Below are 17,506 nucleotides of genomic sequence, written 5' to 3'. Positions count from 1 at the left end.
ACAACGATGCTCCCATCTGTTGCGAAGCTACGATTAGGAAGTTTTACGTGGACCACAATATTCTCAGCGTTCGAGGGTTACCGGACAGGTGTACGACAACATGAACGCTTGTAGCGGCATTTTGCAACGCTCCATCTAATGACGACACGCTTTCCTGCTCCGCCAGTGCTGTTTTTTGAGAAAGAAACGTTTAAAAGGTTAGGCATTCACGATTTTACCACTGCCGGAGATTGGCTACAGTAGAAAAGGGTAATACACCTGGTTACTGCAATAACTGCTCTTGAATAACCGGCTACTCAAATTATTACGCTTCCGGTAAGCCGCTGTTCCACAGACAGAAGTTTGCAGACAAACAAAATCAATGCAATGTTCTGAAATAAGTTAGCTGGCAGTGTTTTTGGTAATAATTGGCTTATACAGCCGAGTGCACCCCCGGGTGAAAACATTGTAAATGAGTAAAGTTCTTCATGAAGCAAGGAAAATTCATTTTTAGCCTCTGAAAATCCAATATAGGCACCAACATGAATATAGGTATGTAGAGACATCAATAACAATGCCTATCAATTGTTTCTAGGCCCATAACGCGTTCTTTTGTGTTGAATAGGCACAATAAGGGCGTAAAATAGAAAATATATAATTAGCCTAAAGTTCCGGTCTCTACTCATAACTGTCTTTTGTTCTTCCCCATGACGACCAAAATATTTTACAACTCGCTGCTTGCTTTTCCACCGACAAGCAGTACACGTTTGAAAATTGTAGCAGCAGCTTTATTGTATATTTCTAGGCGCATGATCTCGACTAAAGAATGCCGGCGAGCCGCAAGAGTGGTGTGCTCAGACAGAGCAGCTACAACGGCGTTGGAGGTTAGTGACGCTATGTAACAATAATTAAAAAAAAGCTTACTTCACCTCTTTGGCTGACTAAACTTTGCAGAAAACCATGATTTGCGTAATAATGAACAGCCTTTAGGCGATCTCTCAATAAAACTAAGAAGAGCATTGACCTGTTAAAGCGACTATTATTTACCTGGTTGTGTAGAAGCACGCCACGTAACTGAAGTGAGTCACCTCAGCGCCCTTGGGCAAGCCAGTGGTTCCCGATGTATAGCACACAGCAAGAACGGTGTTTTTGGGATCGGCGACGGGGCATTCGCGGAACTCTTTTTCATCGATCTTCAAGAATTCGGAGGTAGAGACGAAGCCCGCTGCTTGTCCCACGGTGAATCGTCCCTGAATGGAAAAGTAATTTCAAAAGACCTTTTACATGATCTTCCCAAACTAATCGAAATTCTTACTGCATGATCATAGTACTCTATCTGAAAGACGCTATGCTATAACGAAAGACCGCCCTTTGAGGTGATGCAGCCTCATGTAACGCCATACCTTATGGAGGTCCTTGCCGAACCACCTACACCTGAATCAGCACAGCAAATAGAGCGAGTTGCTAGGTTAATATTTGTAGGTATATGTTCAACGCGACAAAGACAGTATGGATGGTTTCGCCCTACGGTAGGCCATACCAGAAGAATGAGCAGGACCCTGCGTTCAGAATGGAAGAGACTGCTCATCGAATGCCTCAGGGCGAAAGGCGCTTTCCAGAAAGGAAGGCAGCGACAATGTTTTTTGTACAACGAGTTGTCAAGGACGAGCCAGTCTACGTTTGATTTCTTTCGAGCAACTTCCCGCGTGGCCTACCCTGCAGAAAGAAAACACTGATTCCAGCAAGCACAATGCTCAACTTGACGACTACCACTGCCCCAGAGTATCACTTGGCTGTTTTCGATCTAGGACCAAAGTATTTCATGCAACCGAATTTGATGCCCTTGGAAAGGTAGCTACAATTAAACCTGTTACAGGGCGAGCTGAAGAAAATTACAGGTCTAGATGTATTTCGAGTGTGCACGCGTACTAGCAAGGTCCCTTGCGTTTACCGAGGTGAAGTTGGAACGGAGGCAAGAGCTGGTGCGGACAAGGAACGCGTGGATAACACAGGCTTCCGACAGGGAGAGCAACGGTGACTTGCCGTCGCCGCGATGCCCTCTCCCCTCACGCAACACCTGGAATGGCAGCAGCTGTTCTGCTCCGCCCGCTTTGCTTCGTCGAGGAGCGCACACGACGAGACGTCGAGTGTAGTGAGAATTTAGGTGCCGTTTTGCATAGGCACCGGCTTCTTCATTCAATGGGCCATTTCATGCTTTCGCATAAAAAAACTCAGTGCCCTTCCACTTTGCGAAGAAGGACCGCCAGCGAAGCTGTGTATGTGGGCCACTAATGCGAACTGCACCTCCACCGCGGGTGGGCCCGGCATTGCACTGTCTTTGGAATCGGCGCACGTATGGGGGGGGGGGGGGGAGGGGGGGGCTTTTAAAGGGAAGCTGGAGAGTTTCCCAGAAAATATGAGTGAAGGGCTGTGTGTAATGGTATTGAACCCTCCGAATTAGAATATCACATCGAAATTGAGCGAGAGAAAGCGCAAACAGATTTTATTTCGACGGAAAGTGCAGCAGCAGACTCGGGGCAGCTCGCGCGCCTTGTTTCCGCCTGTGATCGGTCGGGCGCCTCTTGACGTTAACAATGGCGTTCGTCGGGACCTACCGCTGCCGCCACACATGAAGGACGGTGCAAGGTGGTTTGGTGGTGTGGTTTGGTGAGACGGTAATGGTAAATTTTGAGAGGTTGCGTTTCTCTCAGGCGTTAGGCGTTGCTCCCTACATGTACGTAGCCTTCCTCTCCAAGAAGCAAAAGATGCTGGTAGCAAGCAGTGCTTTCGACGCGAACGAAAGCTAAGTGTTAGCATCTCCTCGTGTTCGAAATGCTCTTTGGTGAGTACGTTTTTTGCAAAGCCGTATCTAGCGATCTAGTGAGTTTGTTTCCGGGCAAACAACTGTGCTGTTATGTTCCTGCATGCCTCCTCGTGGAACGTAAGAAGGGATGCGATCGTCGGCATTCTTGCGCTGCCCCAAAGCAGTCGGCAATCTACACAGACGGTTTACGTGCGGGAAAAATTTTCCGACTCTTGTAGGACGTGTAGTGATATTCATTAGCGCACCATCTGCATGCTACTCGTAACCGGAGCCGTAAAGGCAGCGAATTCCGTCGGCTAGGTGACACAGCTGGTTTTCCTCTGTACGCGAGCGGGAGCGCAGAGGCCTGGCATGCGCCGGCTTTAAAACACATGCAAATTTTACACTTGCGCTGTGATGTGGTAGCTGCATGTAGGGTGTTTCACAACACACGTGCGTATAGAATATTAACGGCTGTTTGCGATGAAACCTGCGTCAAGGGTGGGACATAAACATGTACCTTCCGTTCAGCGTGCTAACACGAAGGAGCTAGCAGTAAATGAAAATCCAGGATCGGACAAGTGCGTATATTCATAAGGTCTTCCAAGACCAGTTACCATCAGTCCGCCCGCACCCGTCCCGCCTTTGGCCATTCGTTGCTCCGACATTTTCGCGCTGCGTTTAGAAAGCCTGCTAGCAGCAAGTCGTACTCTCACCCATTCACGCATTATTGATCAACTCTGGTAGTAATCGTCGTCACGGAACTGGTTAGGGCACAGCTCTGTTGTTTTTGAGCGCTTGGCATTCTTTCCGTTCACAGCAGCCTCCCACTTAGCTGCAAACTTCTTGTCTTGCGGGAAGCAATGGAACATCGTCGTGGCCACTGGTGTTCGCGCAACCGTAGGCTCCACAGAACGCCGGCATGATCAGCCCACCACCTCAATTAATGCTGCGCACGTCAAATACCACTCTACATACACACAAACAAAGGAACGCAGGGTCGAGTGAAGCAGATTATGTCGGCACGTACGCAGAAACAAGCGCGGTCAGGCACGGTCAGGCACGGTCAGGCACGGCGGAACACAAGTGCTGACGTCACTACGCCGCGGTTTCCGGTCTCCGCTCGCATCGTCAGCGTCAGCAACAGCGCGCGACGCTCGACGGGCGGCGGACCGACACTGCAGTTTTAACCGGTGGTTCCGTCGCTCCTAAGTGAAAAATCCCGCCCAAAATTTTACCTGCATGGTTTATAAGGTTCCCGCATCCGTTTATGAACGTCTTATTGAATTCGACGGACTCTTCAGTTTCCCTTTAACGCCTGCTTCACCTTCGCCGCAGGTCGGCCCGGTATTGCACTAGCTTCGGAATGGCCCCAAGTACGGTAGCGCCGAGAGACGCCAACGAGCCAGCTGTGGAACAAGACGGCGACGCTAGAGCGAATCCTGATGAGGATAGTTTTGTGTCTACACGTGGGCACATTTTGGGTGGAACTAGCCCTTAGCCGCTTCGCTGTAAAAAAGAAAGACGAGTTAGACGTTATTCCCTATGCACACTGGATGGGACATGGACTAGAGGAAATCGCTAATCAATGTCAGGTACGAGTTGTATTTTCGGCCAGAAATCATTTAAGTGGATGTGTAATCTCTTCAATAAACGTCGGCAGGTGTCACCAACACCGTGTCAGATCAAGCGCACGCGGCAGTTCGTCCAGTGTTGAGTAGGCGTGTTTCAAGTTCAAGCTCAAGTTTATTTACCAGACAATATGCTGGAAGGTTAGCTGGGCTAAAAGCCGTAAAAACGGCTTGACGGGGCCCAGGTGACCGTTACAAGCAACGGCTATACAAGGTGCCCAGGTAAAGGACCAAGATACACTCTTACAAAGGGAAAAATGAAAAACATGCAGATTACAATGCACAATACAACATATGAATAAATCAGATGAATACACTTGAAGTACGATGCACATGAAAATGCATATGCAAATTTCAACACATAGTACCACATATTTATCACTCACACAAATACACTAAAAATGCTGCAAAAAATAAAAAAAATTATGCTTTCAATGACTGATTTACAAGCAGCACATATATTATGTATAGTGGGTATTTATAGATACTCAATCTTTTACTAGCAAACAATAGAACAAAAGAAAGAACGTAACTGTTTTTTACTGCAAATGGTTGTGTTTTCACCTGTGTTTAGTGTGGTTGGGACGTTCTATGCCAAAATTTGATACTTATAAGTTGTACAAAATTGAGGTATAGACCATATATAGGTGTTTCTTGTAGGTACTGTAATAACACGGCGCTCTAGACACGATAAGGCTGTAATAAAGTCCGAGAGTTCTCTGTTTGAAAAGTAGAGTGTGTTCAACAAACGTATCAGTAAATGTTGTCAACCTCAACTATACTAAACCTTTCAAACGATTTGCAAATGGTTCCTTGACGTTCAATGTTTCCAATGTAGCGAATTGTCCTTTTTTGTAGAACAAGTATTTTATACGTGTTCCAAATCCCAAATCAACGTACAATAATTTAAATGTGGGTTAATCAATGCATGATATATTTGAATTTCGGCCTTGAGTGGCAGCAGACTACGGCAGTGAGACACGACTCCTGTTACAGATGAGATTTTCCTACATAGGTAGTTAACGTGGGCATCCCAACTTAAGGTCGATGAAAAGTAAACCCCAAGTATTTTATGCGTATCAACAATATCTATTCGCTGTGGATCAAGAATGAACGGCTGGTGAGCAGGCACTATTTTATTTTTAGCATGAAATATAACAGCTTTAGTTTTTTTGGATTAATCTTTAGTCTATTGATTTTTGACCACGAGGAAATCTCCGAAAGTATGTCGTTAGTTCTGGATATTAAATGAGGCAGGTTAATGTCAGAGATAAGTATCGTTGAATCATCTGCGTATATTACGTACTTAACTGTTCTGCCCAAGTTCACGATATCGTTGATATAACCATTCAACATCAGGGAACCCAGAATGCTCCCTTGTGGTACACCGCAAGTGATAGGTAAGAATGTCGAGCTATGTTTATTAATGTGTACACTCTGGAATCTATTTTGAAGATAAGATTCTAGTAAAAATAAGCAACTGCCACGAATGCCATTTGATTCTAGTTTGTGCAAAATAATCGTATGGTCGAGGGGATCAAAGGCCTTGCTGAAAGTTAAAAAATGCAGAGGGTGAATTCATTTTTTTCAGTGCGATCAACCATAGCTTCTTTGAGTGTCAGCAGTGCAGTTTCAGTATACTTGCCGCTTCGACAGCCAAACTGATCATCTGTTAGAACATAAACTTTATTGAAAAACCGCGTAATTCGAACAAAGCAAATTTTTTCTAGGCACTGAGAGAAGGCAGGAAGGACAGAAATAGGTCTGTAATTACTTTATATGTTTTGATCTCCTCCCTTAAGAATGACTGATACTCTGCCTCTTTTCATAGCTTCTGGAGAAACTCCAGATTCGATAATTAAGTTAAAGATATGTGGGAGAACTTCTGTGGTGAAGTGCATAACGTGTTTTATAGGAGAGATCTGCAAATGATCGGCATCAAGTCATTTAGTATCATTTAGGCACATGAAAGTGTGATACACTTCATTTTTATCTGTTGCATCAAGAAAGATGCTTTGCTTCATATTACCACGTCCTGCAGCCAGTTCCTCATCTTCATTACATGGACTTACGGCGTTTAAGAAGTGGTTGTTGAAGTGGCTTGCCAGTGATGTGCCAGTTAAATCGCGAGCGCCAAGTCTTAAGGACTCAGGCAGAGCATGTTTATTTTCGCGCCGAAGTATATTATTGATGAGCTTCGAAGTGGCGTTACATCGTTGTCGACCAGCGTTTTCAAGAATACGACGATAACAGGCTTCTTTAGCACGTCTGAGTTCAGCATTTAGTCCATTTCGAAGTTTCTTAAATTTTTTCAACACTTGCATAGAGCGTGTGCGCAAGAATGAATGATAACAGATATTTTTACTTTTTAACATTTTCAGATTCTCACGGGTGACCCAAGGTTCCTTAGGCTTTTTTACAGGTTTGAATGTTTTGAAAGGAAAGTTTTTTGCGTAGATACGTATAAAAATTTTAATGAAGTCATCATTAGCATCATTAGCAGTTTTCTTCTCCGTTAGAGTGGACCAGTTTTGATTCATTGTGTCGTTTTTGAATAATTCAATACTCTAAGCTGTTATTAGTTGAATAATCAGCTGCTCCTGCCGTAAATATTTATCTAGTGGTTCGTTATCGTAATTTAGAAAGACAGGACAGTGGTCACTAATATCAGATATGGTAGTACCTGCGCTGTAGACAATAGTGTCAATATTTGTCACGATAACATCTAAAGCCGATGCTGTGGAGCATACCGCTACCGCGCGGCAAATTGGACTTCGGAAAGACTGGAAGGTGCCCAAATGCTCGTGTTCAGGACCACCACTATTCTGTTAGGAGTGTTACAAGCTCAACTCTGGTGGCGCATCGCAGGCGCTGCCATTGCGACTTCCTGTTTTACCAAACCAAAGTGCTTTTCCAAAATTTGGCGTGGTTCAACGTGGTTAAACGAAGTTTGTCGAGTGATTGCGCGCTTTTGCTTGCTTTGGGAAAGACACAGAAGCTGCTCGGCGCGGTAGCAGCAGCGAGCGAATTGACCTTCATGCTTGGCCTCGCTGCGACGGGAACTAAGTGTCGAAAGCACAGCGCATGCGCAGCTACCAGCACTCGGCGCACATTCTACACATCGCAGATGGCTTTCAAGATACGGGCACCGGCGTGGCGTACGCAGCAGCCGGCGGTCTCAGTTTATCTGGCAGGCTAAGTCGCAGTTTGACTTTGGCTGGGCTTGAAGGTAAGATTTATGGCACCAGGCGTTTTGTGGGTTTGTACCCTGAGTAGCAGAGCGATCGCTCTAAAAATAGCAATCAAATGACCTGAGAGTTAGTCAAGGCATATCACATGCATACTGATTCCGCCTCTTTGTGAGCCAGAAGTATATTTAATGAATCAGAAAGAAACCGAATTTTCGAATGACCTCATTTCTGGGCACTCTTGCATAGTTGGTACGCACTGCGTGACCTAAATGCCTGAACGAGAAGAAAAGGAGGTTAACCGAGGGACCCGATTTTTATTTGTGATATCATAAGAAGCCAACAAACACTGACACAAAGGACAGCATAGAGAAAATTACTTGCGCCTAATAAATGAAATAAAGAAACGATGAATTCATGGAAATGAAAGTGGACGAAAAATTGACTTGCCGCAGGTGGGGAACGATCCCACGACCTTCGCATTTCACCTGCGATGCTCTACCAATTGAGCTACAGCGGCGCCGTTTCCCCACCCGCTTTCTTGGGTATTTATGTTTCCCTAGTAAAACCCTGGGAGTGTTAGCCAGCGCCCCCACTCGCATATCTTGGCGGTGGGTGTAGAACATCCTTTCTGCCGCAGGCGTCACGAGAACGTGACCTTTTTTGGGTGAAGGCAACCGACAACCGGGTGTTTTTTAGCTTCTTATGGTACTACTAATGAAAGCGAGCCCTTCGGTTAACCCCTATTTCTTCTAGATTATTGCAGAGAGTCTCGAATTCGGCAACATTGATGCCTTCAGGTGGCTTGTGTGGGTTTATTGACGATTAGACTCTCGCATCTGCTGTTGCTGACGTCTTTCGGAGGCAAAGTCACTGGCCGCTCCCTCTACTTTAGCAAAGCCAAGTCGTCGTTGGTTATAGTAGCGTCTCTGCTGCCGACGCCTCTCCTCGTACTCGGCTTGTTCTTCGGCCGTGCGCACAATGCGTGGTCTTTCCACTTTTCCCATTTTTTTGTTGGAGTTGCAACTGTTTCAATGGTCTACTTCTGAAATGCACAATCCGGTTCTTTCACACCATGGCGGCCACTTCGGCGCACCTCCCCGTGTGTTCCCGCCACAACTGCCACGTTATTGTATCGAGGGCAGACGACAGCAGATGCAGCCAGCCCCCACTGCGTAAGCGATGCGCGCGGTGAAATCACATGTCCTTCCCTTGTCCTACACCGTACTATCGTTCGTTATATTTTCTGTTCACTGCACAGACGTTAGCCAGCCCAGATACGCCCCCCTCCTCTTTATGAGGAGGCGCATACGGCTCATTCACACAGGTCTGTCGGGCAAACAGCTTCGCTGTGAAAATCGGGTGCTATTTCTACCTCTCGATGTTATTCATATAAAGCTCGGCTACGGCGCCGTAACATTACAGACAATCACCGTTGAAAATGGGGCAAGGTGTGCGTTCCTTTTGCGCACTTAGCATTCACAGGCGCCTACAAACACTGCAAATGCGCTGCGACTCACCTTCAGCTTTAAGCCCGCAACTGCTTTCCTAACCTTCTCTGCATTCGGCTCGTCGGTGATGACGTGTATGCAGTCGCCGTCTTCCACTTCGTATCGCAGCTCATCTGCACATAGCACATAGAGTACGATTCATTCTATAAATCTACACTATCAGGTAAATTATAGCTGACAGTTGAATATCGTGCGTTGGATCCAAGAGGAAACCGCATTTGGTATCAATGTGTTAAACGATGCACTGATAGGCCTAATAAGAATTCGCAGGGACGCATCAAGAGGACGTTGAAAATAGCGATGCCGTTGTGTTACTTCAGCTTTCTTTCCTCTGCTTCGCTTGAGCGATATTCCATATTGTCACGCTAAGCCGCTGCGCAATGCTCTATCGAAGAACGTGACGCGCATGCTTGCTCGTTGCAGCATCCAACGACTGCGCTGTCGCCTTGTCATTTCTTCGCGGTCACTAAGCCAGCCATTGGGTAGACTCGGAATTTTGAAATCACTTTAGACAGGTCTTCTGTCTTGCACGTCCAACGTGTGGGGCCTACTTCGCTTGGCATTTTTCTCTGCGCCTTGCGCCCGAACATTCCGAAGCGGAAAATTATTAGAGGAAAGGTAGCAAGCAGGAAACTATTCAACATGATGTTTCCGAACGCGACGCAAATTTTGCATTCGAGCTTATACGCAAATATTTAAACCAAATCTAACTGCAGGCAACTAAATTTAACTGCTTAGCTATTTAATAAGGCAGACACGTTGATAGGCATGCGCAAGGCGACTGCTAACAAAACAACGCTAGTCTCACCGACGTATTTCGTGGAACTATTTTTCTTTAATTGCGTGAGATGCATTGGTAGAACATGCGATATAAATTTTAGAAAGGAAATGGAGTCGCGACGGCTACCACTCGGACGGTCGTGGAATAACCTAGGATTGTGATTTGTTACTGTCATGCCATTACGTTTCACCTTTCCTTTTGTATTAGTGCAGTGAACTTCTCCGACTCAGCAGACTAGCTATGGTTTGCTAGGGCTGCACTCAATTTCGGCCTCAAGCTTGCTCGTGATCCAGTGCTCGCCAGCTTTGAGGCACTGTTATGGGTTGTGGGTGCACAGCAGTCTGCGCACGTTAAGTAAAATTGGTGCGCTACACTTAAACTTCGCGTTGACGGCAGCGCTGACACAACAGCAGAAATTAGCGCAGAATTAAGTTGCGCGGGAGCACTCGTTCGAACCGTACAGATTTAGGCATTACATGAGTCGCGGAAGGCAGCGGCGTGCAAGTATAGGACAGTAGTCTTTGCAGCACTGCATACGAAATGACTCGGGATGGGTAGTCTTGAAGGAAAGATAATCTCAATCAATTAAAGCTAATTTATTGCAGGCATTCGTTCAAAATGTTTGCGAGGATTTTTTCTTTGGAGATACTCCCTTTGTGTAAACGCTTTTTAAGTACGAGCAAACGCAAGCCTGAAGCTAATTAAATCAGCACTCTACACTTACCATAGACCTCCCACACCTTAAATGTCACAGCTTCTCGACTTTGTGTGGCTCCATAAGTTTTCCAAGCGCGTACATCCGTTGCTGATTTTGCACCAACTGTGTCGGAGCCTCTTCCGTGGTTTACTTACAGCCTTGTGTAATGCACACCAAGAAGCCAATAAAGCCAATAAAATAATTGTTCATCGACTGCCCATCTATTTGCGGCTGGCCTTTTCTGATTGAAACCAACGCTGGTAGCACATCAGCGGGATGTCTGCCCTTTGTGTAACCTCACTAAGGGCACAAACAGCTTTCGATGGACTCTCGTCCGTACCAGTGACCAAGGAGCTCGTGGGGAATACAAAAGGTCTTCTAAACCTTGTCTTGCTCAGGGACCGCTGTACTTTTTTCATTATAACACTTCATTACAACTTGATTACATCTTAATTACAAGCAGCCGCCGCAGTAGCTTAGACGCTATGGCGTTACGCTGCTAAGCTCGAGGTCACCGGCTCGATCGCCGCCGCGGCCGTCGCATAAAAAATGAAAGAAAAAAGATTAGTGTACTCAGATTTCTGCACACATTACCAACAATGCGTGGTAAAATTTATTCCGCAGCCCCTCATTATGGTGTGCTTCCTAATGGGACCGCGCTTTTGACACGTGAAAGACCAGAGTTTTATTTATATTTGATAGCAAGTAGACACCTGCGCTAAGGAGCGAATTCGCATTGTACATGAATGCATGGTACAGGTATTTCTCATCGCTGTTTCTCTGTTGAAAGCAAGAGCTTTCAGGAAAATCGCGCTCGAACCGAGCCTCGTAAATCACTTAGAAAAAAAAAGGCTGTTCACTTTCGCCAGAGGACATGTAACTCTGAAATCATGGGCTAGGGAAACGACTGCCTCACGACCGTCTCCTTACGTTCGGTGAGCAAGGAACTGGCCAGGAAAACCGTTGCGCCCGCCAAGATGCAACCATATATGGCTATGAGATTTTCCACGCTGTTATTCACGTGAATGCAGACATGGTCGCCGGGAAGCATGCCATTCTGCCGGAAACCGATGGCATAACGCTGCATGCTTGCCAGAACCTCGGCACGTGTGAGGGTGAGATTGTCGTCGACCTGTAAGTAATTGTGATACAAAGGGTGACTTACAAACAGTTAAGCGATGTTCAGTACAGAGATGGTATTCAATGGTCAGAAATGTTGACACTGAAAGGCTTTAGTGCCCATCTTGCGCCGTCCACACGACACTTTTGTACGTGAACGAAGTGGATCTTAACATCTAAAGAGAAATGAAGAGGACTATACATATGGTACTGACTTTCTACGTGCTTAGTGTACGGTATTAATTTGTTTGCCTGCATAACGCTCCTTGTGTAGCTAGCAGGGTTGCTCTAGGCTGTCATATAACAAGTGCCAATTTGCACCGTTTGTACAAGTCAAACTTTCTTTTATACGAGTTATTTTGTATTTCTGCTAGAACAATGAGATCAGGAGGATTCGCTTACGGAATCTGACTGTAAGCGGGTATTATATACAAACAACCTGTAGCTGCTACTTGAGCGAAAACGTATTCAGTCAAGACAATATTAATCATAGTTTCGGGACAACTGTTTACATTGAGGACATCACGGCATCACGGAACAGGTCGTAGCAACATTGAAATGCCTGCTTATCTGTCAGAATGCTAGCGCCGTCCAGCATTTACTCGAAGTTTTTGAAGTGGTCTAGAATTAAGTTGCACATTTATATAAAAAATTTTTGTGCAGTGTGATAATTAGCGTATCGCTAGTAAAGCATTTCCCTCTGCAATCTTTCACAACCACTCTGCAGTCTGTTGCATTTGTGCAGCCACACTTCGTTTATGCAGCCGCTACACCTCACTGCGCGCTGTAAGAAAGATGGAAGCCGCCCAACCCATTCCAGAATTTTATTATTTTTTGTCTTAACTTCGGTTGTTATTGGAAATGCAAAGGGGGAACTTAAGTTCAGTGCTGGAACTATAAATTTGGTCTGAAGCGTGACAATTGCGGTCTGCGCTTGTTTATTCGGCGGCCATAACTTCGAAAAGCACTATTTTGATATCTACGTTGAAAATTTTGCAACAAACACATAAAGGTGAGCAAGCCTTTAGCGGCAGTGACATGGCTGGCACCACAGCATTAAGCATGGTACAGCATATTAAATAAGGAAGCCGGAGACAATAATATCGGAGAATTTCTGGCTTCTTTTCATATCGCCGGGTGTATATGCACTGAATGCGCAACTAATTTGTTTGAGACCTTCATTTGAGTCATGTATACATGTATACACACATGTATACACACACAGACACACACATGTATATACACACAGACACACACACGCGCGCGCGCGCAAACACACACACACACACACACACACACACACACACACACACACACACACACACACACACACACACACGCGCACACGCACACGCACACGCACACACACACACACACACACACAGAGAGAGAGAGAGAGAGAGAACCTCCGAAGCCAGGTTTTCTAATGTTGCATGAGAAAATTGCCTAGATTCACCTATTTTCTTATGATGGTGCTTAAGTTCGTGGATATGGGGGTATATGGGTCTCCTACTTGAGGCCCCATATTCGCCTAAGCAGACGTCGGCATGTTTATACGTCGCTCTACATGCAAACCAAGCTAGCACTGCAAGAAACTACCAAGACAGAAATGGAATCCGCTAAGAAATATACAGCCATTATAGAATAAAGGAATGTTAGAACAGTGTGCCAGTTCACGACATCGATGTGCGAGGGACGTTCCGAAAGTAAGCTGTATATCGATCACGTATCTGCCACACTGAAATATTTCTATCTTGGCTATTATTGAGCCGATCTGAAAAAGTTTTGTGGCAGAACACTGTCTAGAGGACGCGTAACAACTTGCAGTGTTTAATCAAAATTTTCTATGGAGCCATGTGAGGGGCCTTTTAATGAACAACCGGGATTAACCCAGTAAGAAACACCAGGGCCACACGTTTCAGCATCGGTGGGTAACCATCTGTACCGAGCGCTCTCGTAGAGATTTTTAAAAAGAGAAGATGGTACACCAGCTGAAACAAATAATTGCCATAAGAAGCCTTCCTTTTTGCTGTTTCAATGGCGGAATGAGCTTCAGCGGAGAAGGTATGACGCATGCGCAGAGTGTCGAAGAAGAAGGAGCAGCAGCAAACCGGCGTGCACGAGGTTATTCGAGTACAAATCAGGATGCCAGACAGACGTGTGCTGACAGTGTGGTTGCCAATGGAAGTGCGTGCTGGTATTCGGTATGAATGGATAGGTGTGACTAGTGTGTCTGTCATCCATGACCACCTACATGTCGTTTAGGGCGAACAGGTCATGTCGGAGGGCTTGCATCGCAGGGCACCGAGTTTTACCAGGTTTCTTCAAACTGATTGCACGCTACGGCAAATGTCTGAATGTCGGCAGCGACTGTGTTGAAAAGTAGTGCAGGGTGTATCGTGAGGCATATAGCGTGTGAAAAAGACAAGGACGAAAGTGAGACGTGAAACACACAGGCGCTGTTTGGTGTATGTTTTATGATGACATGGTATATTTCTGTTTGCAATAATGTTTCCGTGTGAACATAAATAACGGAGCTTACTTTGGGAACGTAACTCGTAAAATATGTACTATGCAATATTCTCCCCACTGCGCTTATACGCTAACAAGTGATTCCCAGCGGATCCCGCAGAAGGGCCGTTGACTCACACTCCTCCCACGTCCTAAATGGTAAATTGCGCCCAAACTCGTGACCACTAGGAATCCACAATGAGACAACGTCGAAGGTGACACTGTCTGTGCCCCTCCATGTCGTGCAACGCTAGATACATGTATGTGTCAGCTTATACCTGTGTGCTTTGTCTCTTATCGCAACAGCGATGGTTTTGTTAGTCCCGCATAAATATTTTCTTCAAAGACCACATACATCGACAGCACAGTCAGAAGTGCAAGTGGTAATAGCGCAGTAGCTGTGCTTTGTTAATGAGACCGGGAGATCCGCACCTTGCTGTTTACATGGCGAGGTTAGTTCACTGCGCAGCAGCGCGATCATAAGTCACATTTCGCAGGCTATTCCGAAGGTAAGTTGCGGCGCCTGAAATCAAACCACGCTGTCCCGACAGCTTCTATGTATCAGTCATCGCATTGTGGCAGTGGTGGTTTCTTAAGTATCTGAATTTTTCTTTCCTCCACGCCCTAGCAAAATTAATTCCTAAATGTCTGCAAATATTTGTTTTCTCCTAAACAAAGCCTAAATTCCCTAAATTTAGGAAATTTCCCTAGGTTCCTCATCACAGATGTCAGTGCAATAACACCTCGTGCAGCCATCCGGCACAAGACGCGCTGTGATGAAAGGCAGAGCTAAACGAGCTAAGATCGTTTCATGTTCGATTTTATTCGAGTTAGAATGGGTGCCATGGATCATATAATTCAGAAATGATAGTTACATACCAAAATTGTTGCTTAAGAAAAAATTACGCTTCCTTTATACCATTTCATTTCTATGTAACTTACGTATTATGTACACAACAGGCGAAATGAGGCCAATTACGTGTAATTTAAGTTCGCTATGCTTTGTGTAAAATCCTTGAGTTTTGTCTCAATTCATGAGCTTACTTACTTAGCGACTATCTGTTTCGCCGTTATTCCTCTCACGTAAACCTCATAAACGTGACTGAATCTGCGAGTATCACTACCCGTAAAACACCGCAGGAACAATGTTCTTACCAGAGCTACCTTGTTGGGGTTAATCAGCAACTTCTCTTTTGCCAAGGCATAAAATGAGCACACAGGGATGTCGATATGCGGGTATGGTGAGTAGATAACGCGATCTTCGATGCGAGCCTTCATGGTTCCAGTGGTGGAAGTCCCTTTGGAGCACTGTAAGGTAGCGCGAAATTCACATTTTTCAGCAGCTGTCCCTTACTATTAGTTTCAATATTTCCTGCGCTGTGTACTGGTGCTCTGAAGTGTTACAAGCGATGGCAACTATGATGATGATGAAATCCACAGAAAGTATTGTCGATACACTGTGACTTGGTGGGTGATGACAGCGCCACGTACATTTTTTGTAGCTTCTGTTTCAACGCCATTTTTGAGTAGCAGCTAGGCAACCGGAAGTAAAGGCTTACGAGCAAGTCAATTTACCGCTTGGCGCAGTGCATGGAAAAGAACACCCACAGGGGCTTACGATTATTCGTCCGTGATGCGCCATATTTCAGACTTCAGGCGCCAATCCATTTATGCTATAAATCAAGCTACGGCGGTTTACTTATGAAAATTTTTGTTTAGACACGACCCTCATTTCGCCAAGGAAATTGTCAATGAAAACTGTTGTACCACTTCTTCTTTTTTCGAATTAACAAAGCGCGCAAGCATAAACACTACCGGACGTGAAATAAGCAAATACAGTAACAAACCAGATGTTGTAAAACTGCTCGCTTGTACTACCGCAATGTCAGTTGTATTAGCAGATACCTTGACAGATACTTCATTATAGGCTCCAGAAAGGGAACCAAGATTCTGAAACTTATTTTTACCGAAATATTTTTGACACCCCTCAGCACAGCGTCTGTTCACATCGTAAGAAGCAGTAGCTTTTACGGCTAAAATAACACCGGATATTTCAGGACATTGATCCTCATTGTTACTCTCAACTGTTTGTTCAATAAAGGAATGAACTATTCGTCTATTTGCATAATATATCTTAATCTACCTATATTGCAATGACGCAGCTATTCAGTGAGCTACTGCAGGAGTGGGAAAACGAAACAAAGCTGACACACACAATATGGCGTCATGAAAAGGATTAGAAATACATGCACATGAAAGCAGGTGAGGGCGAGCAGTCAATGGAATTCAAGAATTCCTTGGTACGTAAAGTTTGGGTAGTACCAGGCTGATTTTGTCAGATCTTGTAAATTTAATAAATGGCGCGTAGGACATGTTGTTACCTTTATTTGGTGCCGGCTGCTCCCTTTCACATAGAGACGCGCCAGTAAAAAAGCCCACAGATATCCAAAAGAAATCTTAAAATCAATTAAACTGATAGTCAACTCAGAAACAGAACAACACAAAGTCGAACCACATAACCGCACTGAAGTCAACACAAGGTCTGTTCACCTAATTACACTATAGGCAGGACAGATAAAAACACACACAATTCATTCACACAAAGGCACATAAATCTAGGCATTAAATTAAACAAAGTGTGTAGAAATTAAACACATAAAGTAAGTTTATCACACATAAATACACTAATCGATAGTTCCCAAGAATCTCGTTCGCTTCTAGAAATCTTCGGAGTGCCAGTAATGCTTGCCTTTCAATGAATATGTAGGCCATGGACCTAAGCTCTTCCTGAGGCTGAAGGGTCAGCGATCCAATGCTGTTAAATGACGTGTTACATGTTGCCTTTGTGTCGTGTTCTGGACATTTAAACTAAATGTGTTGTATATCTTCATCTACGTGGTCACAAGTGCATTAGGGAAGAATTTTAGCTCCTTAATTTTCTTTGCAGGAAGAGTCTTGTACCCGCGGTACAAAGCCGCAGACGATGAACAGCGTTTCAAAGGCTGTCCTTCTATGCAATGTGTAAGGGATTTTAAATTGAAGCAAAGTGTTAATTTAAAATAAATCTTAAGGCTTACAAATATGATAGAATCATATCGCTTTGTAACCACGGACCGAGATATTTCTTAGTAGATCACGCAATTCGCCGAGCGTTAAAAGTGCAGATGTTGCAGTAGAAAAATTTGATTGACGAAACCTTCTCTGTAGGCTTAACTATAACAAAGGCATTGAAAGTATATTTGGTATATCGAGGATCGGCACTCACCAAACGAGGCTAGCAGCACAC

The 17,506-nt window shown here is 44.9% G+C and overlaps 1 protein-coding gene and 1 non-coding gene across 6 annotated transcripts in view; both read right to left on the bottom strand.

Annotated features, from left to right (window-relative positions):
- Positions 1 to 17,506, bottom strand: part of LOC139050375 (uncharacterized) — a 412,530-nt gene that overhangs the window by 19,774 nt on the left and 375,250 nt on the right. For 4 of the 5 annotated variants that reach the window (XM_070526633.1, XM_070526632.1, XM_070526635.1 and 1 more), the window contains 4 exons: positions 15,376 to 15,528; positions 11,521 to 11,722; positions 9,122 to 9,225; positions 1,027 to 1,229 (listed from right to left, as the gene is read on the bottom strand). In XM_070526633.1, the coding sequence (XP_070382734.1) occupies positions 1,027 to 1,229; positions 9,122 to 9,225; positions 11,521 to 11,722; positions 15,376 to 15,528 (662 nt within the window). The remainder of the gene's footprint in view (positions 1 to 1,026; positions 1,230 to 9,121; positions 9,226 to 11,520; positions 11,723 to 15,375; positions 15,529 to 17,506) is intronic. The other variant, XM_070526636.1, reaches the window with a different exon arrangement.
- TRNAS-UGA (transfer RNA serine (anticodon UGA)) lies at positions 8,049 to 8,121 on the bottom strand. The gene has a single exon. It is a non-coding gene; the product is annotated as a tRNA-Ser (tRNA).

The sequence above is a fragment of the Dermacentor albipictus genome, chromosome 10 (genome assembly GCF_038994185.2).
Source record: "Dermacentor albipictus isolate Rhodes 1998 colony chromosome 10, USDA_Dalb.pri_finalv2, whole genome shotgun sequence".
Lineage (NCBI taxonomy): Eukaryota > Metazoa > Arthropoda > Arachnida > Ixodida > Ixodidae > Dermacentor > Dermacentor albipictus.
Note: the sequence above shows the minus strand (reverse complement) of the source record. Positions and strands in the feature narration are given on the sequence as shown.